Source organism: Narcine bancroftii, chromosome 7, assembly GCF_036971445.1.
Source record: "Narcine bancroftii isolate sNarBan1 chromosome 7, sNarBan1.hap1, whole genome shotgun sequence".
Lineage (NCBI taxonomy): Eukaryota > Metazoa > Chordata > Chondrichthyes > Torpediniformes > Narcinidae > Narcine > Narcine bancroftii.
In genome coordinates, this window is record NC_091475.1 from 50,516,885 (window position 1) to 50,543,311 (window position 26,427).

The 26,427-nt window shown below is 38.5% G+C and overlaps 1 protein-coding gene across 12 annotated transcripts in view; it reads right to left on the reverse strand.

Annotated features, from left to right (window-relative positions):
* The window catches only part of LOC138738906 (rho guanine nucleotide exchange factor TIAM1-like), a 273,989-nt gene that overhangs the window by 128,074 nt on the left and 119,488 nt on the right, over positions 1-26,427 (reverse strand). For 11 of the 12 annotated variants that reach the window (XM_069890079.1, XM_069890072.1, XM_069890074.1 and 8 more), the window contains 3 exons: positions 20,957-21,124; positions 11,097-11,198; positions 5,356-5,434 (listed from right to left, as the gene is read on the reverse strand). In XM_069890079.1, the coding sequence (XP_069746180.1) occupies positions 5,356-5,434; positions 11,097-11,198; positions 20,957-21,124 (349 nt within the window). Of the gene's footprint in view, positions 1-5,355; positions 5,435-11,096; positions 11,199-13,235; positions 13,281-20,956; positions 21,125-26,427 lie in introns of those variants that run through there. The other variant, XM_069890082.1, reaches the window with a different exon arrangement.

The following is a 26,427-nucleotide window of genomic DNA, read 5'->3' on the forward strand; positions in this document are numbered from 1 at the left end:
GACCCATGATTCGGAGCCGAACAGGAGTGTGGGTATGACAACGGCTCTGTATACGCTTATCTTTGTGAGGTTTTTCAGTTGGTTGTTTTTCCAGACTCTTTTGTGTAGTCTTCCAAAGGCGCTATTTGCCTTGGCGAGTCTGTTGTCTATCTCATTGTCGATCCTTGCATCTGATGAAATGGTGCAGCCGAGATAGGTAAACTGGTTGACCGTTTTGAGTTTTGTGTGCCCGATGGAGATGTGGGGGGGATGGTAGTCATGGTGGGGAGCTGGCTGATGGAGGACCTCAGTTTTCTTCAGGCTGACTTCCAGGCCAAACATTTTGGCAGTTTCCGCAAAGCAGGACGTCAAGCGCTGAAGAGCTGGCTCTGAATGGGCAACTAAAGCGGCATCATCTGCAAAGAGTAGTTCACGGACAAGTTTCTCTTGTGTCTTGGTGTGAGCTTGCAGGCGCCTCAGATTGAAGAGACTGCCATCCGTGCGGTACCGGATGTAAACAGCGTCTTCATTGTTGGGGTCTTTCATGGCTTGGTTCAGCATCATGCTGAAGAAGATTGAAAAGAGGGTTGGTGCGAGAACACAGCCTTGCTGTACAGAAAATCTGTAGTCCTTCCTAAACTGGCCTGGATATGACTCCAAACACAAACGGTGTCTGAAATGGACTTCACGACCTTCAGTTCTTATGCATAGATAAATGGAGACATTGACAGTGACATCCCTATCCCATGAAGTAAAAAAAAGCAGCATAATTCAGTTACTCATACCAGTATTACCAACAAAAGCATTGATATAGTATGTATATTGTTTTTGGATTAACTCATGCATAGGTTAGTTGTAATGGCGAGTATTTCTCTGCATTGTTGCTTTTTTTTTGGTGTTTGTAAATAAATTAAGTGCACCATGTTCTGCAGCACCACATAGTGGTTATTTTATTTTTCTCCTGCCACATGGGATCTTCAAAAACAGATCAAAACAAGAGGATGTTAAGACTAGTACACCAGTTGTAAATCTATTACTTTCATTTCCTCTCATTTACCAAAATCATTAACCTTTTTGCTCAAAAGCTCTCTGTGCACAAAATAAATTATTTCAAAGCAGCTTGTGATAAAGTACTCCTTTGTTTTGATCAAACTAGCATGAAAATTTACATCACAGAAGCAGTCCACTTTGTTAATTCAGACATTGTTGATTCATTTCAATGGTAACCCAAAATGATTCCCTTCCAACAGGGGCATGGGTTTGTGAGACAAAAAGTCATCATCTAGTTAGTTTATTGGAAGGTTGTAGGCATTGTTGTACCCAATAACCCCAAAAGATTTAGGGTGAATACAAAAGACTGCACATGCTGTAGCCTAAAGCAAAACAAAAGAAAACTGCTGGTGGAACTCAGCAGGTCAGGCAGCATATGTGAAGGCAGAGGGATAGTTGACATTTGGGGTAGAGACCCCGCATCAGGATATTCAGGACATGCCTGTCTTATTCACTTTTTACCTTCCTTTGCTTCAGTTTTTTCAGTTTTCTGTTAAGATTTTCTGCAACCATTCATTGTGCTAATCATTGCCTGCTGCTAGAACTCAATAACATGAAATATTCCCAGCCTATCAATGAATTCTCTCAGATAATGACTACATTGATGAATCCTTGTCACCAACTCCTTCAATGAGCACTCTTTCAACATTCATTTCTGAAAATATTAATTTAAAATATTTTACCCAGTTTTCTCTGTTTCAATGGTAAATTTTCCAATTTTATATTAATCCATAACTTTAATTTTTAACTTCTGATTGCTGAATCTGCATCCTCTATGGTTTTAATGTCCTTTCTGGAATTCATTGTTCACAACATTAACTACTAGTGGAGAGAATCTGATATGTGTATATATATATATATATATATCTTCTTCTTTGGCTTGGCTTCGCGGACGAAGATTTATGGAGGGGGTAAAAAGTCCACGTCAGCTGCAGGCTCGTTTGTGGCTGACCAGTCCGATGCGGGACAGGCAGACACGATTGCAGCGGTTGCAAGGGAAAATTGGTTGGTTGGGGTTGGGTGTTGGGTTTTTCCTCCTTTGCCTTTTGTCAGTGAGGTGGGCTCTGCGGTCTTCTTCAAAGGAGGCTGCTGCCCGCCAAACTGTGAGGCGCCAAGATGCACGGTTTGAGGCGTTATCAGCCCACTGGCGGTGGTCAATGTGGCAGGCACCAAGAGATTTCTTTAGGCAGTCCTTGTACCTTTTCTTTGGTGCACCTCTGTCACGGTGGCCAGTGGAGAGCTCGCCATATAATACGATCTTGGGAAGGCGATGGTCCTCCATTCTGGAGACGTGACCCATCCAGCGCAGCTGGATCTTCAGCAGCGTGGACTCGATGCTGTCGACCTCTGCCATCTCGAGTACCTCGACGTTAGGGGTGTGAGCGCTCCAATGGATGTTGAGGATGGAGCGGAGACAACGCTGGTGGAAGCGTTCTAGGAGCCGTAGGTGGTGCCGGTAGAGGACCCATGATTCGGAGCCGAACAGGAGTGTGGGTATGACAACGGCTCTGTATACGCTTATCTTTGTGAGGTTTTTCAGTTGGTTGTTTTTCCAGACTCTTTTGTGTAGTCTTCCAAAGGCGCTATTTGCCTTGGCGAGTCTGTTGTCTATCTCATTGTCGATCCTTGCATCTGATGAAATGGTGCAGCCATATATATGGCTGCACCATATATATATATATATATATATATATATATATACACACACACACATATATATATAATAGAGAGAAATAGATATATGTATAGAGAGGGAGGGAGGGAGGGAGGGAGGGAGGGAGGGAGGGAGGGAGGGAGGGAGGGAGGGAGGGAGGGAGGGAGGGAGGGAGGGAGGGAGGGAGGGAGGGAGGGAGGGAGGGAGATATAGATATAAAAAACATACACACACACCATGATTTGAATGGTGGATCATAGGCTGAATGACTAATTACACTCTTTTGTTATTGTCTTATTTCAATCAGGATATTAGTCTATGAATTAACAGGCAATGAATGGTGAGAAGGGTGGTAAGAAAGAGAGAGGGGGGGAGGGAGAGAGAGAAGAGAATATCCAAGGATATTACAGTGATAAAGATAAATTGTAGTTGGGATTGTTTTCTTTGAAGAAGAAAATGCTGAAGTAAGATTTCATGGTAAGTGTAAAAGATGTTCAAGTGTCTGGACAAAGTAGACAGTGAGAGGCTGTTCCTATTATTGTGAGGGAGAAGTCAGGTACTTGAGATGAGGAAAAACTTTCTTCTGCAGTTTGTGGTTGGAAATTGGAATACATTTCCTATAGATGTGATGGTGACAGATTCCAATGTGTCCCTCAAGAGGGAGATGGATAAATACATAATGAGGAAAAGTCTGCAAGGCCACACAGAAGGGGCTGACAGAGAGTTGGTCTAGAGAGTTGGCATGGAAATGATGGGCTGATTAATTTACTCTCTGTTTTGTAACCAAACCCATAACTGCTTTGACAGAGGACAAAGTTCTTCCCCTGTCCCCCTGCTCTGTCTTCTATCAAAGTGGAATATATCAGCAAAGGATATTCACCCAATAATATTTGGGGCATAGCTGCTATTGGAACACAAGGCCCAATCTGAAATTGTAGAAGTCCAGTATGATTGGTCCTCTCAATCCAGCCAAGGTAAAAGCAGGTACATGGTATCTTCAGACAGCCATTTGAGGTGGGTGGTCTACTCCAGCATGATCCAGTCTGCTATTTAATTATTATTACAAATTCATCTTTCTTTACATTTTGCTTCTCTGCTTTTAAACTCAAGTTGTGTGTGCTTCTTATGTACATTTATTTGCACTTTGATAACTAGGGAATTAGATATATATTATTCCTGTATTTCTCAACTGATCTGAACATTCTGTCTCTTTCCATTAAATGTATACTTCACAGCCTCTCCTCTTAAAATTTACTACTATTTCAATCTGAGGTGCATAAATTATATTTGCCATCCGACTGACCGTAACACTAACCTGGTATTGTTTTCCTCAAGTCTTTCACTTTAAAACTTTTGTAAATAAATATGATTTTACTCCTTAAACTGAGTATCCAAATTGCTCTATATTGGAAAACAAATATAGGTATAGCATTGACCTCTAGTTTCTCCATCACAAGTTATATTAACTTATTTTAATTTGATTTCCCATCTGTCAATCAAAATTTCTATCCATAGATATGAACTTTCTCTTATACTACACCATATAATATATCCACCATTATTAGACAATTCAATCAAAAGATTTGTCTTAAATATTTCCTGCATTGGTCACTTCTTCACAAACACAACTTGCCATCAAGAAGTACTGAAAATTCTGGAGGAACTCATGAGGTCAGGCAGCTTTCACAGAATAATGAAAGGTTTTGGCCTGAAATATCAACTATCCTTTGCCTTCTAATGGATGCTGCTTGACCTGTTGAATTCCTTCAGCATTTTCTCTGTGTCCCCAGTTTTCAGCATCTGCAGTCCCTCTTGTTTGCCATCAAGAAAGATACACTTGCTTGCAATACTTAATTTATTCATGTGTTCACTGATTTTCTAATTTAGTCTGCATTTTGAACTAAAGATGATTACCCACAACTGAAATAAATCTAACTGGGCAAAATTCTGGATTAATCCTTTTCCCCTTTCATTGAACGGTGTGAAGTGTTTTCTCACTCCAGGTTCTATGGCACAGTTCCAGTTACCACAGATTTTTTAAAAATACATTTAATTGCTGCGCAAATGTTTTACCGACCGAGATTAATATTATAATTGCACTATTCTCATCTACTTAATTTTCCAGTTAAGGAGGAAAAGTCAGTAAAGTCATTCCCACTTTTGTGCTGAGTCCCTCTAAGCAAGTTACTCATTATTCTCTGGAGTTGGGAAGCATGCTAATTTTTTATGTTTACATTATAATTTAGACACTGAGTAAATGGAAAAGCAATAGGAAGAAACTTTCAGAAAAGTCTATTTCATGGAAATATCATTCAGATTTCAGTCTCCTCTTATTTTCAAAGTAATTTTTTTAAAAAGCAAATAGGCTCGCAATTCACATTATACATGTCAAACAAAACAGCACAGGAGGCATGTCTGCCACAATTCTATTTTACAGAATAACTCAAAACAACAACCATATAATCAGACCACTTGCTATACACTGATCTTTTTCTGAGGTCAAATCAAGACACATACCAGTTTCAAGACTGATCTGAAATTTAATGGAATTCTTAAAAACTTTTAAAATTTGAAACATAATAGCCAAAAAAATAATAAAATCATAAATAACCAATACAAAAAAATGGCATCAATATTTTTTAGTATTTGCAACATTTTGCCCACATCCTTACCATAACTGATGGAAGTATCAGACTTGTCAAATTGAACATGATGTGTAATTTTAGGACAAATTTCAATTTCTTCGTACCACTGAGGAAAAAAAACAGTAACTTTGATTAATTTCAAAATAGAAGTAAAATCACAGAAAAGTGTAATACAAAATTATTGAGAAATACTATCAATTTATTAATATATTTATAAAAATAGATTCCGTGTGATAATATATCAGTGCCAAATTTGTTGCAGGATAGCATGCCACAACATTGCATTAACATCTCCCCAAGGTAGTAGTGTCAAGACAATGATTTCTACATTTAGTTTTTATTCATCCTTTTCCAGATTGCTACTTGGAAAATTATTCATAATGGATAGCAATATAATTTATTTATGCCCATCTCAGCAAAAGTAACCCAGGCTTGAAAGTTGAGGACAAATACATTCTTTCCTTCATGGGCATGAGAATCCTTCCGTACTAACAAAAAATAACAATTAAAACTCATGCAGAGGAGAAAACATTTTTGGACCTGTTTCAGTTATTTATAAATATTAGTTTTTAAAAAATACCTATCTGTATTATTTTTTCATTATTTTTTGCCTCAGACAATGTGTGCTTCAGCTCAAGTACTGTGGGAATTTTTGACGAAATTCTACAAGACTTATTCAGTGAATTTCATGTACATGAGATCAAATGAAAAGTGGCAAGTTGGATCTAAAATTGACTCCAGGTCAGGAATCCAATTATAACGATTGATGGTTTTCTTAATGAATGGAGAACAAATGCCACAGGGCTCAGTATTAGGGCTCTATGCTTTTTTTTTCTTTAAATGATATGTACCAATGATGAGATAGATGGAGAGGAGTAAGAAGTTTGAAGATGATTTATAAATTGATGGCACAGTTATAGCAGAATAGAATGTTTGCAATTGAGATTTATGGGTATGTTGCCAGGATTAGAGAATGTTGACAATGGAGAATTTTTGCTTCTTTATGATCAAACTGACCAAAGAAATATTAATTGTGCAAAATATAGGGAGCCCAGATAGGGTGGATAGGAAAGACAAAGTTTCCTTAGCAAGCAGGTCAAAAGCCAAAAGCTTCGATTTTAAATTTTAGAATTTAGAAAACGTATCATGATTTCTTTTCTCCATCCAGAGGTGATGAAGGTCCCGTTTTCATAATATGGCAGGATGGTTGGTATAGCGGTTAGTGACCTGGGTTCGGATCCAGCACTGCCTGCAAGGTGTTTGTACGTTATCAGGTCCATCTTAAGATTCTCTTCCCTTCTCCAAACCCTTCCATACCGCACTCCACCCTATCTCTGCAGTCTCTAAATTAATACAGCTGGAGGAGATATCTGTGATTCTTCTGTGTTGGCATTCTGAACATCCCCAATTTTAATTGTTTCATCATCTTCAGCTTTCACAGCTTTAAACTCTGGAGTTCCATGTCTTCATGTTTCTTTACATCAGTATTTTCAATCAGCTCTCCATCTGATTAAGTGCTCATTGCCAGGATTTGTTTGACAACTCTCAGATAAGAAAAGTCATAAATAGTTGTTGTCATTGTAATTCGTACATTATTCAATGGTTACTTTGAAATTCACAGTCAGTTTTGTTATGTTATGAAAGTGAATACAATACTTTTGAACTTTATGGCAGTTTAAGATTGGAGTTGCATGGAACTGCTGGGTAAACATGCCACAACTCACTTCTTACAAATCCAGTGGAATAGGCGCCACGCAATGGGTGCTTCGAAACAATGGCAAAGTCATGGCATGAGGCACATTTGACACTCTGCTCTGAACATAGTATCTGCTTGGGAAGCCAAGGTGATCTACTTCAGGATCCATGCTAAAAACTAAACATCAAACCAAGATTAAGGGGGAGTAATCTGATAAGCAGGAGGTGATTTGATAAGGGCTGTTCAAAGTCATGACCTCAAGAAGTGAGAAAGTAAAATTGTTGCCATTGGCAAAGGATTGCAAATAAGAGGACAAATGTTTAAAGTGACAGAGAGACAAATCATGAGTAAAATGAGGGCAACATCAGTATCGACTTTGCCAATTTTCATTCACCCTTCCCTAGTCTCTCCTCCTCTTTCTTTCCTTCTCTTATCAGAGAGCTGAGCCCTCTGCCCTCTCCCCCATTGCTTCTATCCTCCCACTGCATCCATCCAATACCCATTGCCTGTTAGTCTTCATTTCTTCCCCTTCCCGCCTCCCCTCCTTTTTATTCAGGCAACTGCCTGGTTTTTGGGACTTGTGAAAAAGGGCTCAGGCCCAAAATGTTGACTGCCTTTTACTTTCTATGGATGCTGCCTGATCTGCTCGGTTTCTCCAGCACTTTAGTGCACTGCATTAGTCGGTGGAAACTGCACATTTTTACCTCTATGAAATTCATTGCCTGAAAATGGACGAGAAGCAGTCTCAATTGTCACTTCGAAATTAAATTGATCAAAATGGAAGAAAGAGCTGGACAACGTGACTGAGTAAATTCTTCTTTCTGTAAGTGGGCAAAGCCCAATGGGTCTATGATTCTATCTATGATTTTATAAATTACAGAAATGAAAAAAATCTGAAGGACAAAACCAACCATGAAAAGTAATATCAATTTTACATTAATGTAAAAAACAGCAAGGTATTAGCATGGTAAATATGCATTTTGACAAGATCTGAGATCATTCTCCAACCATGCCTTCCTTCCACTTGTTTTATCATTTGATTTTCACAACTCCAGAAACAAGTCTATGATGACAAGATGGCAATTATAGCCAGGTGGCACAGAACAATGTTGCTTTTGCATTTTTGAGATTTTTTTTGTGTAATAACATAACATATAACATAACATAACAATTACAGCACGGAAACAGGCCATTAGGCCCTTCTAGTCCGCACCGAACCAAACACCCCTTTCTAGTCCCACCTCCCTGCACAATGCCCATAACCCTCCATCTTCTTTTCATCCATATACCTGTCCAACCTTTTCTTAAATAATACAATTGACTCCGCCGCCACTATTTCTCCCGGAAGATCATTCCACACAGCTACCACTCTCTGAGTAAAGAAGTTCCCCCCCATGTTACCTCTAAACCTCTGCCCCTTAATTCTTAACTCATGTCCTCTTGTTTTAAACTTTCCTCCTCTTAACGGAAATAGTCTATCCACATCCATTTTGTCTATCCCTTTCATAATCTTAAATACTTCTATCAAATCCCCTCTCAACCTTCTACGCTCCAAAGAATAAAGACCCAATCTGTCCAATCTCTCCCCATACTCCAGATGCTTAAACCCAGGCAACATTCTGGTAAACTTTCTCTGCACTCTCTCCACTCTGTTTATATCCTTCCTATAATTCGGCGACCAGAACTGCACACAGAACTCCAAATTAGGCCGCACCAACGTCTTATACAATCTCAACATCACCTCCCAACTCCTATATTCCATGCAATGATTGATAAAGGCCAGCATACTAAAAGCCTTCTTCACCACCCTATTCACGTGAGTTTCTACCTTCAGGGAACGATGTACCGTTACTCCTAAATCTTTCTGCTCTTCTGTATTCCTCAATACTCTCCCATTTACCACATATGTCCAATTCTGATTCTTCTTACCAAAATGAAGCACCTCACACTTATCAGCATTAAATTCCATCTGCCATTTTTCAGCCCACTTTTCTAAGCAGCCCAAATCCCTCTGCAATCCTTGAAAACCTTCTTCATTATCCACTATTCCACCTATCTTAGTATCGTCTGCATATTTACTAATCCAATTCACCACCCCATCATCTAGATCATTAATGTATATAACGAACAACAATGGGCCCAATACAGATCCTTGAGGCACACCACTGGTCACCGGCCTCCAACCTGACAGACAATTATCCACTACCACTCTCTGGCCTCTCCCTTTCAGCCAATGTTCAATCCATTTGACTATCTCAAAATTTATACCTAAAGACTGCACCTTCCTAACTAACCTTCCATGTGGTACCTTATCGAAGGCCTTACTGAAGTCCATATAGACAACATCCACTGCGCTACCCTCATCCACATTCCTAGTCACCTCTTCAAAAAATTCAATCAGATTGGTCAAACATGACCTTCCTCCCACAAATCCATGTTGAGTGCTCCTGATCAGACCCTGTCTATCCAGATGTTTATAAGTACTATCTCTAAGAATTTTCTCCATTAATTTACCTACCACAGACGTCAAACTTACAGGCCGATAGTTGCCAGGCTTCCTCCTTGAACCCTTTTTAAATAACGGAACCACATGCGCAATGCGCCAATCCTCCGGTACTATCCCCATATCTAATGGCATTTGAAAAATTACCGCCAGAGCCTCTGCTATTTCCTCCTTCACTTCTCTCAATGTCCTGGGGAAGATCCCGTCTGGTCCCGGAGACTTATCCACCTTTATATTCTTCAAAAGCCTTAAAACTACACCTTTTGTAATCTCTATATTCCCCATATTTACCCAATTTGCTTTTTTTATCCCACATCTCCCAATATCCTTCTCCTTAGTGAATACCGAAGAAAAGAAACTGTTCAATATTTCCCCCATTTCTCTAGGTTCCACACACAGTTTTCCACTCTGATTTTCTAAGGGACCAATTTTGTCTCTAGCTTTCCTCTTACCATTAACATATTTGTAGAACTCTTTTGGATTAGTTTTCACCCTGCTTGCCATAGTTTTCTCGTACCTTCTTTTAGCTTTCCTAATTCCTCTCTTAAGATTCCTCTTACATTCAATGTATCTTTCAAACATCTCCTTAACTCCATGCTTCTTATATCTAATGTACGCCTCCCTTTTTCTTCGAACCAAGTTTCCAATATTCCTTGAAAACCACGGCTCTCTCAAACCTTTTGCCCCTCCTTTTAACCTAACAGGAACATAAAGCTTTTGCACTCTCAAAATCTGATCTTTAAAAGACTTCCATCTCTCTACTACATCCTGCCCATAAAACAAATTGTCCCAATGCACACCCTGCAAGTCCTTTCGCATCTCCTCAAATCTAGCTTTTCCCCAATCAAAAACCTCAATCCTTGGCCCTGATTTCTCTCTTTCCATAATGACATTGAAGCTGATGGCATTATGATCACTGGACCCGAAGTGCTCGCCAACACAAACCTCCGTCACTTGACCCATCCCATTTGCCAACAGTAGATCTAACACTGCTCCTTCTCTGGTCGGCACCTCTACATATTGTTGTAAAAAACTATCTTGCACACATTTCACAAACTCTAACCCATCCATTCCTTTCACAGAATGTGTTTCCCAATCTATATGTGGAAAATTAAAATCTCCCATAATTACAACCCTGTGCTTATCACAAATATCTACTATCTCCCTACAGATTTGCTCCTCTAGGTCTCGGTCCCCTCCAGGTGGTCTATAATACACCCCTACAAGTGTAACCTCTCCTTTCCTACTCCTCAGTTCCACCCAAATAGCCTCCGTGGATGTGCCCTCTAATCTATCCTTCCTAGGCACCGCTGTAATATTTTCCCTGACAAGCAATGCAACCCCACCTCCTCAAACAAATTACAATGCTAAATAGGAATAAATAAGAAGAAAATTTACTTGGTTTCAGAATATTTATGCAAATGACAAATTACACAAAAGCTTCTGTTCATGTCCATGATGCAGAATTTGTTTTTCCCTATCAATAAAATACCAGTGCATTTGCAAAAATACATATGGGCTGCTAAGAGCTATTTGTTGCTTATGGAAATTTAAATTCAAGTTTCTTACCAGTTCATGAATATCCTCTTGTTTAGGTATGTAATACTGAATTTGATTATTCATTGTGAACTTCAGACGAACATAGTGACCACCTGGCTCCAAGTCACGTGCCTATGATAGAATAGATGGATGGACATAAAGAAAAATTGATCACTACCTTGCTCTGGTTAATACAAATATGGTGCATAACATTCTATTTCAAACGTGATGTAACATACCTGGGGAAAATCTGTAATTCAATATTATTTTGAGTTAATACTGTAGAGTGCCACATCTCACAGATTCTTTTTCTCTGGAGTTTATTATGTGTGCATAACATTGTGAGGATGTCGTCAAATATACAAACAACATAATGGCTGGGGTTGAATGCATCCCTGACCTACCCCTTTTCAATCATAACTGTATCTCTTTTGCATCAGAAGCACCAAGTAAGTAAGTGATTTATTAGGAGTCCATAGTCATTCCCTCAAACAAATGACAGCTATGGAGCATGGATTTGTCTTTGGAAGTTTTCTAGCCTAAAATTCTCCAGCATGTGAAAGATGAAAATACGTCTTCTACTGTTGATCAGCTAATGTTAAGACAATCTCTGAAGAAAATAGAGCATGCTTTTTAAGATTTACTTTCAAGGGGTTTCAAAATATAATGCTGCTTTTATGAATTCTTTTATATCTATGCTGAATTTTTAATATTATTTAGTCCTGATCAGACAATGGAACACCATCAAGCCCAACACATTCATAAATAAATGGAGTTCAAAACATTAAAAAGAGCCGCCAAGATGGACACAAATTATTTATACAAACTCATTAAAATCAGAGTAGTCTGCATTCTCGTTACTGGTATACAATAAATCATTTCTAAGACTTGAAAATAAAATGTAGTTTCCAACATCTTCAACCATGATGATCAACAGGCCTAAAATCAAAGATAGAAATGCTTTTAGCTGCCAGTTGATGATGTTGATAAAGAATAGGATTCTTTATTTGAAAATATCTAAATCTAGAAATAGTTTCCTCACTTTACAAAACCCAGTTTTAGCTTTGATCAGCCCTTGCTATAACATTGTTCATTCTTCTATCCACCTTCCTAATTTAATTTCCAAAAAGGATAGACTTGTCTCAAAATAGACAACATAACCAAAATAACTGATATGTGGAGAAACATTTAATATCTTTTACTTAAGATGTTCAAACAATTCATCTTAAGGTTTCTATACGTATGGTTCATCTGATGAACTAGAAACTAACTGAACAGAAATTAAATTATTGCTTAAAATAATGCTTCTTAATTAATTATTTTTTTAAATCCACAATTTACCCCACAAGCTGTTCATCAATAACCATTTGTCCCATTGCTCACAGAATGCAATCCAAAATGGCAAAGTGAGATGATATCATTCATAATCTCAATATAGCACAGCGCTTAGTTTGCGGATAATCACTTTAGACTTTGTTGGAATTTCCCTTAACTATTACTTGTAAGTTTGGAATAAGTGCAAAAACACAATGACTTTAGGAATCTTTGTCCTTCCAAACAAAAACAAGGAGGCTATTCAGAAAGTTTCACTGCCTTCTAACTTCTTTTTACATTGAAACAGATTTTCTCCCATCCTGTTTGGCATGTTCACATTTGTTAATGCATCGAATAACAATATTGAACAAAAATAACAATCAACACAATGTTAGAAAAATAATCAAGATACAGTTTACCATTCCGTGTAATTAAATTACAAATTACAATTTGTATTTTATATTTAATAGCAGATCTATTTTCAAAGAAGAATAAAAAAGAATGCCATTAATGTATAAAGTTTTACACAATGAAGCACATTATAAAAAAGAAAAACAATTGCCGAAATTATTTCAAAGCATCTACTGGAGCTAACTATGCAGCATTCTGAATTCCAATGCAGGCTCTTAAAGCAAGTCTTAAAATGTGGGAAAATTAATATCCAATATTATTTGGATCTCAAATGTACCTTTGTCATTTTTTGTGAAAAAAATTGCTTGGTGATTGAATTATTCCAATTGATAATAAATAGTTATAATAAATTGCCTGCCTCTTAAAAGCCTGCAATGAAATGTTTGATTACTTGATATCTTCATCATACTACTGTGCTAGAACACTTCAGGTTCTTAAACTCACATTATGATTTGAAGTGAGCAGATGCAGATCAAACAAAAAGGGAAATGTGTATGAGCTGATGCAGGAGATAGGAGAGAAAACACAGGTAACAAGAAGTTACAATATAGAAGGCATCAGAACAATTTATAACAAACTCCATTTACATTTGTATATTTCATGAAAATGGCCATTAATGAGAAGCATGGAAATGCAAATGTAAGTGTGATTTAGAACAATAACAAGGCATACATAAACTTAATGCAAAATGTTTTCACTCAGAAGATCATGTTGTCCAGCCACACTTAAAAATAACATATTAAAAATCTCATTGACATTTATTCATATTTTATTGGCATTATAACTAACAAGTTATTTCTAGGTAACACTGCCACTCCGAGAATTTTGTGGTGAGATGCTTTTCATGCTCATGTTTCCATTTTCCATTAAAGTGCACAACAAAATGAATGCCGTAAACTCCTATTTGTCTCTTTGAAAATATGATGGTCCGGCATCTGGCTCAGCAGATATTGTTTGCCAAGCTCCCTTTCAATTCAGTGGAGGCTCAGTTCTCAGACACCCTTCCCGCTCACTGGGCTTTTAGTTCTGACACACCCTTCTACTACTTATCTACTCACATGCCCCAATTCCTGCACCCCCTTCAACTGACCTGATAAACCTAACAATTTATCATATTGTATAATATCTAAAAAAAAAAGCAAATTAACAGTCTTGTAGTATTACTATATACAAATTATATCTGATAGTCCAATAATCTCATCCAACATCAGTACAGGCTGGAACAATAGAGATTATTGGAGTTACATTTTCACCTTTGAATTCATCACAAAAATTCTCAAATGAAATATCACAAAACTATTTTAAAACTCTGCTAGCAACATTTAAATATGTTCAAGAATAAAAGTTAAATCATTATTTAAATGATCCTAACATCTCTAATAAAATAAAATTGGAGGAAGAAATGGGACACAATTAAGAAGCTAAATTGCCTTATGGAAGATAAATTTTGTTGGAGTACACTTTAAATAACATCTTTCTTTGGCTTGGCTTCGCGGACGAAGATTTATGGAGGGGTAATGTCCACGTCAGCTGCAGGCTCGTTTGTGGCTGACAAGTCCGATGCGGGACAGGCAGACACGGTTGCAGCGGTTGCAAGGGAAAATTTGTTGGTTGGGGTTGGGTGTTGGGTTTTTCCTCCTTTGTCTTTTGTCAGTGAGGTGGGCTCTGTAGCTTAGCCTCATGAGTCCCAGCCATTAAATAAATTAATCTATGACAGTGCAAGATCAATCTGCACTTGTCAGTTATAGTTCATCTATACTGCCCTATATTTTTAATGTTCATATGCCAATGTGTCTATCACTATTGTTCAAAGTTCCTCTGCATATCTCTCAACTTTACTCTTAGTCCAATCTGTTAAATTTAAATTTCGACATACAGCATGGTAACAGGCCCTTTTGGCTCACAAGCCCATGCCGCCAAATTACACCCAATTGACCAACAACCCTGGGACATTTCAAAGGGTTGAAGGAAACCAGAGCATCTGAGGAAAACCCACGCAGACACGGGGAGAACGTACAAACTCCTTACATGGGATTTGAACCTCAGTCCTGATTGCTGCCACTATAACAGGGTTGGGCTAACCGCTACACTAACTGAGCCACTGTGTTGCTTCTCTTCTTCCCAAAAGGCGCCACTTTAATCAAACATTTCACTTGACACTCTGCAATGCAACTAGATCTGAAAATCCACAAGTTGAAAATGTCCTGCTTTTTCATCAACAACTTCAGGTACTGTGAATAAAATATATCAAGTCATATTCTAATATTTTGTAACCCTTATTAATGAGACCAAGAGTACCCACAAAAAATTTGATGTACATATGTTAAGAGGTATTCCAAAATATTTTTCTTTGTGTTTTAGGACCTATCCAATACCAGCTCACAATAACAGGTTATGCAGTAAGTTGTCAATAAGTATCACAGTGAAGCTCTGTAACAGCAGCAAACAAGGAAGATATTAATAGAAACAGAAGGGGAATGTTATCAAACTCCAAGTCTCCTTCAAACTTCCACACTACATGTATAGCTACTGTTCTTTCAGTGCTACCAAGTCAAAATACTGGAATCCATTACATCGACAAAATGTAGGCAAGCTTGCATTTAATGCGATTAATTCAAGAGAAACCAATGTTAAGGAGCCCTGAGATTTATAAGGTAGTAGTGAATCTTACAAATAAAGCCAAATTTCCCAAACCTGCTTGAAATAAGTAACCATTTCAAGAAAATTTAAAAGCAGCCTTTGAGCTGAAAAATCTGTGAAAGGAGTTTCAGAAAAGACAAAAAACTATTACAAGGACCTCCTAGTAGCCAACCATTTTAATTCCACACACTATTAATACATTGATACATCAACCCACAGCCTCATATATTGCCAAACTGAGGTCACAGCAAATTAGAGGAACACCTTATATTTATCTTGGCAGTTTCCAATCAGATGGCATTAACATCGGTTTTTCTTGTTTTCATTAAACCCCTTCTCTCTCTCTCTCTCTCTCTCTATTTCCCTATCCCTCATTCTCCTTTACTCCAGCTCCCACCCCCTCCTTCTCCGACAAGAGAGTTATTATTCTTAGCTATCTGCCCTCTCCCCATTATCTCTCACTGTTCTTCTCTTCTACCCTCCCACTTTTATCCACCTATTCTTACCTGTTTGCTTGTGCTCCTCCCAGGGGCATATCTATGAAAAATAGTGCTTATAGCAGGGGTGGCCAACCTTTGTCATTCCATGCATCAAAATAAATGACCACAGGTCAAGGAGGTCTCATGAGAGCTGGTCTTTGTGGCCGCCATGTTGTATTTGGCTTTGGCCTTTTAATAAGTTGAGAGAAAATGGGAGGACGAAGTGGAGAAGAAAAAAGTGTGTGTTCTTTGTAAGTCAGCGGGGGGATTTTAAAAAAATCAGTTTTGGTCTAAACGAATCAGGCCTCGATCTACGCTAATTGTACCTCCTTCAATACGCTACTTCTAGTCATCGGGGAAGGTGTGGGGACCACCAGAGGTGGAAAATGCTCAGTGGTGCCCCCTTCAAGTGGCGCTGAGGGCATGTACCATACCCTAGATACGTCCCAAGCTCCTCCCCCTTCCTACTCTCCTCCTATCTCCCTCTACCTTTTTATTCAGGAATCTATCTGTTTTTTTTCTTATTCATGGAAAAGGACCCAGATCCAAAACAGTGGTTACCTTTTACTTTCTGCAGAGGCTGCATAACCATAATGATAGGATGCTAGAGATCCTCCTGACCACCAGAGGGAGTCAAAGACTATTTTGTTTTGCAGCTCAGTTGGATTCAAGATGGATTCCTCCACACGGTCCCAAGTGAGTTCTTTAGCGAATAAAGTATAGTTGTTTTAAAAGAACCAGTTTCTTTATCACAATAAAAAAAAATCATGAATGGAAGTAACACCAGGAGTGTGCAGAGCATGAATCAGTCATTATCAGCAGAGATATAAAGAGTGTAAAGATTCCTGATGCTGTAAATTAGACTGGAAATGTTTACCACGTGTGGAGGTTGTTCGAACAATGATCCATGCTGTACCTGCAAGTCATTGGACTCGATAGCAAACCTGATGCATGGAACGTTGCACCTCTACTTACCATCACGGGATCTCAAGCACTAGAGGCTTTCAATACATTTGTTTTTGCCAAGGCAGAAAACCAGGGAAACTTCAACAAGATTATTGAGATATTTGATGAACACCGCTCACCAAAGAAAAATGAAATATTCGAGAGGTACATGTTTCTCTCACACACATGACTGCAGGGAGAGAGCTTTGACACTTTTTTTAAAAAAATATGGACTTGAAATTAAAAGCAAGAACATGCAGATTTGGATCACAGCAAGATTCAATGATCTGTGATCAAATTTTGTTTGGGATTATTGATAAGAAAGTGAGAGAGAAGTTGCTACAAGAGACAGAGCTTACCTTAGCTGGAACTGTGAAGATATGCTCTACAGTATGCGAAAAAGTTTGGTGATAGTGCAAAAGCCAGTGAAAATGAAGGTATAACCATAGCCACTGTGTGTGTCCACACACATTAACAAAAAATGTGATATAGGAAACAACAAAGATGGAGAGACATTCAATTGCAAACAATATGACATTCAACATGCACCAAAACAATGCCCTGCCTATGAAAACGTCAGTAATAAGTACATAGGGCAGAATCACTATTGGCAATGTTTTTCCAAAGGGAAACAAAGCAGAAGTGATAGTTTGCATGCTGTACACATGAGAAATGAAACTGCCCTCAGTGATAGATTTTTCATTAGCATGGCAGTGCAGGAAGATTATAAACCAACAAAAACTGAACAGCTAAGCGAGAACAGAGTCGAGCAGAACGTGTCATGACATACAAAAGGAACAAATATTACAATCAAGCTGGATACAGAGGCAAAGGTCTGTGAGCATGACATCAGGGCAATGAAGATAAAGCCATACTTCCATGCAAATCTTGTACAGTTCAAAGCCTACAATGGACAGAGCATCGACACAAAAGGTACATGTAAACTCAAGGTGAAAGTTAAAGATAAAAAGCACCACCTCAGTTCACAGGTTCAGGTGGATAATAATCATTGCTGGGTGACAAAACATGTGAAAACCTAAGCCTAGTCAAGAGAGTGCACCACATTAACAGCGACAATGCATGGAACAACATAGAGGAAATATTGGATCAGTTTCCAGACATCTTCAAGGAGTTTGGAGTTCTACCATTCACCTATAAGATACACTTACAAGCAGACGCACAGCCCCAAGGCAGGTTCCAGCACCAGTAAAAGTTCAAGCAGGAACTCGACTAAATGACAGCACTGGAGGTCATAAAGAAAGTGGAGGAGCCCACAGAATGGGTGAATTCAATGGTGTGTGTCAAAAAGAAGAACGGTAACCTTCACATATGCATGGACCCAAAAGATTTCAATGCCAATATAAAGACAGAATATTATCAAATTCCAACCAGGGATGAAATTATAAGTGATATGGCTGGTGCAAAGTTTTTCACTAAATTGAATGCAACCCAGGGCTTCTGACAAATAAAACTGCAAGAAGATAGCACAAAATACTGTATATTTAATACACCATTTGGCCGAGAATGCCTTTTGGAATTTCCTCAGCTCCAGAACTATTCCACAGGACATTGGAGCACATCATAGATGGCATAAATGGTGTACGTATATGTACATAGAGGTTATGATCCAATAGATAGCCACACAAAAACAACACAACGTGAGTCTCATCAAAGTGCTACAATGCCTCCAAAAGTATTTAAAAGTATGGATTAAAGTTAAATGGAGAAAAATGTCAGTTTGGTGTCAAGGAAATCACTTTTCTGGGAGATAAACTGTCAGGGGCAGGTGTGGAGCCAGACAAGAGCAAGGTGAAAGCAATTTTAGAGATGTCCAGATCCACTGACAAAAAAGGCATATTGAGTGTGCTTGGAATGATCAATTTCATTTGTAAATTCATACCAAACCTGTCTTCCAAAACAATGTACCTAAGGAAATTGTTACAGGACAAATGTGAATTCAAGTGGATAGACAACCACGAAGAAGAATAGGGACAACTGAAGACTATTCTAACTACAGAACCGGTGATTTTGATGCATCCAGAAGGATAAAAATATCAACTGACACTTCAAAAGATGGAATAGGCTGCGGTAGAAGACTGGAAGCCAGTAGCATACGCATCAAGGAAGATGACAACATCTGAATGTTGATATGCACAGATCGAGGAAGAGTATCTATGTCTGGTCTATGGATTTGAGAAATTCCACAGTTCTGCGTATGGTCCATCAACATTCATGGCAGAGACAGACCTCAAGCAATTAACTGTAATAATCAAGAAAAATCTCAGTGAAATGTCGCCACAAATCCAAATCCAATGATGAAACCAGAACGTTATGACTTTGAATTGGTGTAGACACCAGGGAAACTTATTGTGTTAGCCAATGCATTATCCAAGGCAGTGACACTGAAGCACACAATGAGAGCTCCATAGAGACAGATGTGTATCTTCACATGAACCTGATCACTGAATCGCTTACCGTATCTGACATGAAACCCAAGCAGATCGCAGTTGAAACAGAAAAGGACACAGTTCTATAAAAGGTCATCAAGAATCTGAATGAAGGATGGTCTAGAAGTGAATGTCAGCCATACTACAACATCAGAGCTGAGCTGAGTGTTGTCAATGCGATTCTACTCAGACAGAGCAGAATTATCATTCTTCTAGAGATGCTGAAAAGTGTGCATGAGGGAACCTGGCAATGACAAAATGCAAGGAGGGCCATTACTGCTACTTATTGGCCAGGGATAAATGCTGGCTTTGACAGGATGGTTTCAAGCTGTGAGACCTGTTTGAAATATCATGCAAAGCAGATAAAGGAACCCATGATAATCACTGACATACCAGCAGAACCATGGCAGAAAGTTGAGACTGATCTGTTCCACATGGATGGAAAGAATTACTTGCTGGTTATTGATCATCTATCGAACTACCCAGAGATTGTGATGCTTCCTAGTATGTCTGCTGCTTATGTGATCCAATATATGAAATCGATCTTTGCAAGACATAGAATTCCTCAAATTGTTTACAGTGACAATAGACCATGCTACAGCTAGAGAGAATTCTAGAACTTTGCAAAAGAGTATGATTTTCAACATATGACGTCAAGTCTCGGCATCCACAATTAAACGGTAATGCAGAGAAAGGAGTCACATAGTTAAACAGTTGCTCAAGAAAGCACTGGATACTGACTCAGATCCATATCTAGCTCTACTGAGTTACAGAGCTTCGCCACTTGAACATGGCATGTCACCCACTGAGCTTCTGATGGGACATAGGCTGCGCACCACACTTCCCTACTCTGCAGGCCCAAACAAGAATACAGATGTCGAAGATGTCGAATGGAAACAAAAGCATCTGCAAGGGAGACAAAGAGAAAATTATGACAAGTCAGCAAGAAGCTTAGAGCCACTGGAGCAACATGACACAGTGAAACTCAAAGATTCCAACCCTAAAGACAAAAAGGTCACTGTCCTGGAGGAAGTAAATCCCAGATTCTACACTGTCAGAACAGAGATGGTCAAACACTGAGAAGGAATCGAAAGAGCCTGCTGAAAATGCAAGAAATACTGCAGAAGCAGACAAAAGCAGAAAATCCAGCCTGCACAACAACAGAGGAAACACTACCAGTGCTAGACAGTAGTGAACCAGCAGAGCCAACACAAGCACCTGTGTTCACAAAATCTGCATGTGATATCAAAACACTTGACAGACTGAATTGCTAAAAGGAACTGCACACTCGAATGTTTGTGCTGCTGATATTGTGCTTATGTTTATTCAGCTTTAAATCGAAATGAATATTGTATTAGTGTGTCATGTTATTAAATATCTCAAGGAAATGGAATGTAACGAGAGTGCTAGTGATCCTCCTGACCACTAGAGGGAGTCAGAGACTAGTTTGTTTTGCAGATCAATTGGATTCAAAATGAATGCCTCCACGTGGTCCTGAGTGAGTTCTTTGGCTAATATAGTTGTTTTAAAAGAACACGTTTCTTTATTACAATAAAAGAAACATCACAATAACCTGTTGAGTTTCTCCAATACATTTGTATTTTGTTTCATTAATCAACTTTGAGAAGATAAGACAAATTAACAATGGACATACCTTGCAGGCTACCTCGAGGATTTCCTGTGCTGAGTTCCCTGGATGCACTACAACCAATATGGGTTGATCATCTGGTAAACAGACCCATGAAGGTGCGAGGCTATCAGTCACCCAGTTGTCACTCCCAGATGTTTGTTGCCGAATACTTGTGGTCAGATTCTTTTCTCTCTGAAGGAGAGAGCAGCAATAGGCTACACTCAAACTCTTTATTTACAACAATTGGGTCAATACAAATGTCAACTACCAAGGGACTTTTTTTCTAATTTATGGACCTTTTTTTAAAAAAAAAACACAATTCTTGTGTCAGCAACATGTGCTGTTGGGAATATGCAGGTTTAAGTTGGTTAATTTGCTGGGCCAAGCTAAAACAGAATGAATTAAAAACGGCAGCAGTCTGATCAAACTTTCATCATGCTTCAATGATTATTTCTTCTCAACTTCCTCATATTATCAAACATTTAAAGATATTAAGTCAAGTATCTGGAAATTATTGTCACAATTAAAATTTTCCAAAGTGGTAAAAAGCCCAATGGAAATTAACAAAAATATTAAATTGCATCATACACAACTAAAGCAGCACATCCAAACATGAACAGTAAATGTCACTTTTAATTGCACTTGGATTACCATATTTATTATATATTTAACTTGTGTATTTAGTGTCTTTTAAAAAATTCTTAAGTCTAATATTCTCATTTTTGTTACAAACACCCATTCAGCTGCAGCCACAAAGAATTTTGGTGCATATGTAAATTGCACAATTTATATAACAATATACTCATCACCTTTATCATTCAAGTTTATGCATACAATCTCTCATATTTCGTCTTTGACACTTTAATCCAAAAAGCAATGAATTTTGTGACATCCTCATGACAATAAATTCTGATTCTAAAGCCCTTTATCCTGCTCACCACTAGATGGCAGCCACCAGTTCCTTATAATTTCTTTGCCACAATCTTTGTGTTAAGGTAATGAAGAAATCAATTGTAACAAAATATTCTGAAGCAATAAAAATATAAACCTCACAAACTAGTTACATGAAATAAATTAACAAAATTCAGCACAGGTTGAACCTCTATTATCTGGTGCTCTGTTGTTCAGCAACTCCCATGGTCCGGCACGTTATGAATCTGCCACTGTTAGTATAAACTCCTGACAGACAGCGCGGAACTTAAACTGGGACCAATCGCTGGCACTGCAAAGGTTGAATCTGCTGCCATCAGGACCGGGATTCAAATTCCGAGCTCTCTGTAAGGAGTTTGTACTAATGGCAACAGATTCAACCTTCACAGCGCTAGCAATTGAGACCGGGCTGCATGCAAGTCCTGAGCTGTCTGTAAGGAGTTTTTACAAACGTCCCAATCACTGGTACTGTAAAGGCATTGCACTAATCACTACACTAACTGTATTAAGCTTTGTTCCACCTTTGATACCTTTACATAGGGGATCCCTTAGGGGTCAATTTCTGTTTTCCGCCATTTTCTGTGGTCTGGGGCAACGGCCAGGTCCCGACATCGCTGGATTAAAGAGGTTCAACCTGTAATGCTGAAATGAGTCATTTAATACCTTTCTGTAAATGACAACGAGAAGCAATAATTCTCTTCCTGATCTAATAATGTCATGATAGATTTTTTTTCTCTATCCTGCCGAATATTTCATTTAAACCCATTAGGTCTGTTTTCATATGTGTGCTGACAACACCCAGTTCTAATTCACAATTCCCTTGATCTTGGCCTGGTCCCTCATTGTCTTGTTTGATATCGAGCATGAGATGAACAGTTGGTTTCCAAATGAAGCCTAAGCATAATTAAACATTGTCTTTGGTTCCCCATCAGAAAACTCATTCTCTGACCAGTGACTCATTCCTTCCCTCTTATACCTGCCTAAAACTATATCAGTTACTTCGCCACCTTTGTCATACTTCTGACCAAAAGATGGGCTTCTGTCAATAGTGCCTTCACAATGTTCACATTTTGGCTCCCAGTTTTTAGATCACTCTTTACTGTACGCTTTTGAATTGGGTTGTTGGTTTATATTACTCTTAATCTTTTAGTAATCAAAATGGTGTCATAGTGAAACTATTTTTTTACTTCCGGGTTTGACCATGAAGCAGTCCAGCTTAACTTGTTTTATTTTTAGTGTCCATTAACTTTAAGTAAAATTCTAATGATTTACACCATGACCTATTTAACTATTACTGATGCCTGCTGACCTCCTTTGGCCTGCAATAAATCGATTATCTTCCCATTTTCAAAATCCTTTCAGTTGAATCACTTCCACCCTTTGTAATCTCTTCCAAAACCCTTTATTCTCCAGAATATCTGTTATTGTTTACCCTTTTGACCAATCTTTTGAAAGTCCAATTGGACTGAATGTATCAGATGGTTATCTTTTCTCCCAATAGTTAGCTGTTCTCGGACCTCCAAACCCACATTGAAATATAAAATCAGGGACAAATATGATGTCAAATGTTAGCACCACAAACCTCCTACTTCCTTCAGTAACTGAACATCAAGTTTTACTTGAGTGTTCCTATGCAATGCCTTGGAATAATTGCTATAAAAATGTTTAAAACATTTGAGTCTCATTTACTGTTTTAAATTGAGATTAATTTGCATTTATTATTGGAGAACTTACTACCAATAATTAGCTGCCCTAAAATATCTATCCAAAAGAAATTCAATGAAGATTTGTTCATAACTGCCTCTCACCAGTTGGGGGAACAATCAAACAAAATTATCTTTATTAATTTGAAGGCATTTACTCTGCATACAAGTAGATTCTATGAATTCGAATTTATGGTTGAAAAACGAAAAACACTGGGTAGAAGAATCTGCTAATCAATGGCTAGGGTTACCCGTCCAGTATGGACACTGAAACTGAAGGCGGCAACAGGAAACCACTTCAGTATTTTTCCCTTGTACAATCATGAACTCAACATTACCAATGGTCTCAGCTCAAAGATGGATCCTTCACCAAAGGAGAATAGGGCAGGCAAGAACTACAATTCAGAAGGTCAGAGATCATGACTGATAGAGAGACATAATCACCCACGCTGAACGACAAGGCACTTGAATAAATGCACATGTGAAAAAGTATTCTGAAACTACAAACTTAAATCAAAATTCTTCTCACCAATTTTTTATGTCATAATTTGCCGAATGACCTTGGCACACTTCAACAGGAAAGCCAGGAGTAATTAAAATATCATCCTTCATTAGTCAAATTTGAATCCATATTTACCACAGGAACATTATGCTCAAACTTAATGTGCCCCTCATCTAACCCTCAAACATGTTTTCCATAGATCCAGCACTAGCAATCAAAAATGAATCGCTCTCCCTGCCTTCCCCAGTGTAGGAAAAACAAATGAAGTACAGTAGTCCTGTTACTGCTCCAGATGATGCCAGTAAGGCTGGGGATTGAAACAATTTTCCTGGTTTGATAGATTCTCACCTATGACTGGTCTACTGTAACTGATGCAATTGGGGAAGAGAAATGGGCTCAAAACACCATGTTCAATCAGATTTATCCTGTTTGCAACAAACAGTTTAGGAAAGTAACTGAACAGTGGTTTGTGCAGAGGATTAAGGAACACATTTCACTCTCACAGAATTTATGTCGAGAAAGAAATCAATTAAATTAGAACCATAGAACAATGCAGCACAGAAACAGGCCCCTTTGGCCCTTCTAGTCTGTGCCAAACCATTTATTTTTGCTTAGTCCCACTGACCTGAACCCAGGCCATAGCTCTCCACACCTCTCCCATCCTTGAACCTGTCCAAATCCTTATTAAATGTAAAATTGTGCCCGCATTCATCACTTCAGATGGCAGCTTGTTCCACAATTTCACCACTTTCTGTGTGAAGAAGCTCCTCTTCACATTTCCTCTAAAATTTTCCCCTTTCACTCTTAACCCACGTCCTTTGGTTTATATCTCGCCAACCCTCAGTGGAAAAAGTCTATCTACCTTTGAAATACCTCCATCCAATCTCCCTTCATTCTTGTACGTTCCGGGAAAAAAATCCTAACCTGTTTAACCTTTCCCTGTAACTCAGTTCCTGAAGTCCCGGCATAATTCTAGTAAATCTTATCTGCAGTCTTTCTACCTTATTGATATATTTTCTGTAATTAGGTGACCAAAATTGCACACAATACTCCTAATCTGGCCTCATCAATATCTTGTACAACTTTACCATAACATCCCATAACTCAATAACTCAATACTTTGATTTATGAAGGCCATTATGCCAAAAGCTCTCTTTACAACCCTATCCATCTATCAGGGAATTATGTATCTGTATTCCAAGGCCCCTCTGTTCTACAGCACTCCACAGTGCCCTACCATTCACCATGTACATCCTTTCTTGGTTTGTCCTTCCAAAATGGAACACCTCACACTTGTCTCCATTAAATTCCATCTGCCATTTTTCAGCCCATTTTTCCAGATAGTCCAGATCCCTCTGCAAGCTTTGAAAACCTTTTTCACTGTCCACAATGCCTCCAATCTTAGTGTCATCTGCAAATTTGCTGATCCAATTTACCATATTATCATCCAGATTATTGATATAGATGACAAGCAACAATGGTCCCAGCACCGATCCCTGAGGCATACCATTAGTCATAGGCTTCCAGTCTGAAAAGCAGTCTTCCGCCACTACTTTCTGGCTTTCCCTGTCCAACTATCCAGTTCATTACTTCACCATGAATATCTAGTGTCCAAACCTTCCTGACAGACCTCTCACATGGGATCTTGTCAAAGGCCTTACTAATATCCCTGTAGACAACATTCACACCCATTCCTTCATCAACTTTCCTGGTAACCTCCTTGAAAAACACTATAAGATTGCGAATACAATACCTAACATGCATAAAATCACATTGACTATCCCTCATCAGTTTCTGGCTATCCAAATATTTGTATCTCTGATTTCTTAGAACACTTTCCAATAATTAACCTACGACTGACATCAGGCTCTAGGGTTTTTTGAAAAAAACAGAACAATGTGAGCTACCCTCTAATCCTCTGGCACTACACCCATGGCTAAGGACATTTTAAATATTTCTGCCAGAGCCCCTGCAGTTTCTACACTGGCCTCCCTCAAGGACTGAGGGAATATCTTTTCAGGCCCTGGGGATTTATCCACCCTTATTTGCTTCAAGACAGCAAGTACTTCCTCCTCTTTAATCTGTAGAGGTTCCATGACCTCACTGCTTGTTTTCCTTACTTTCCACACCTTTGTGGCTGTTTCCTGAGTGAATTCTGATGAATAAAAAACCATTTAAGATCTCCCCCATCTCTTTTGGCTCCATACAAAGCTGACCACTCTGATATTCAAGGGGACCAATTTTGTCCCTTGCTATCCTTTTGCTCTTAATATACCTGTAGAAACCCTTAGGATCTTCCTTCACATTGTCTGACAAAGAAACTTCATGTCTTTTTTTTTCCTTCTTGATTTCTTTCTTGA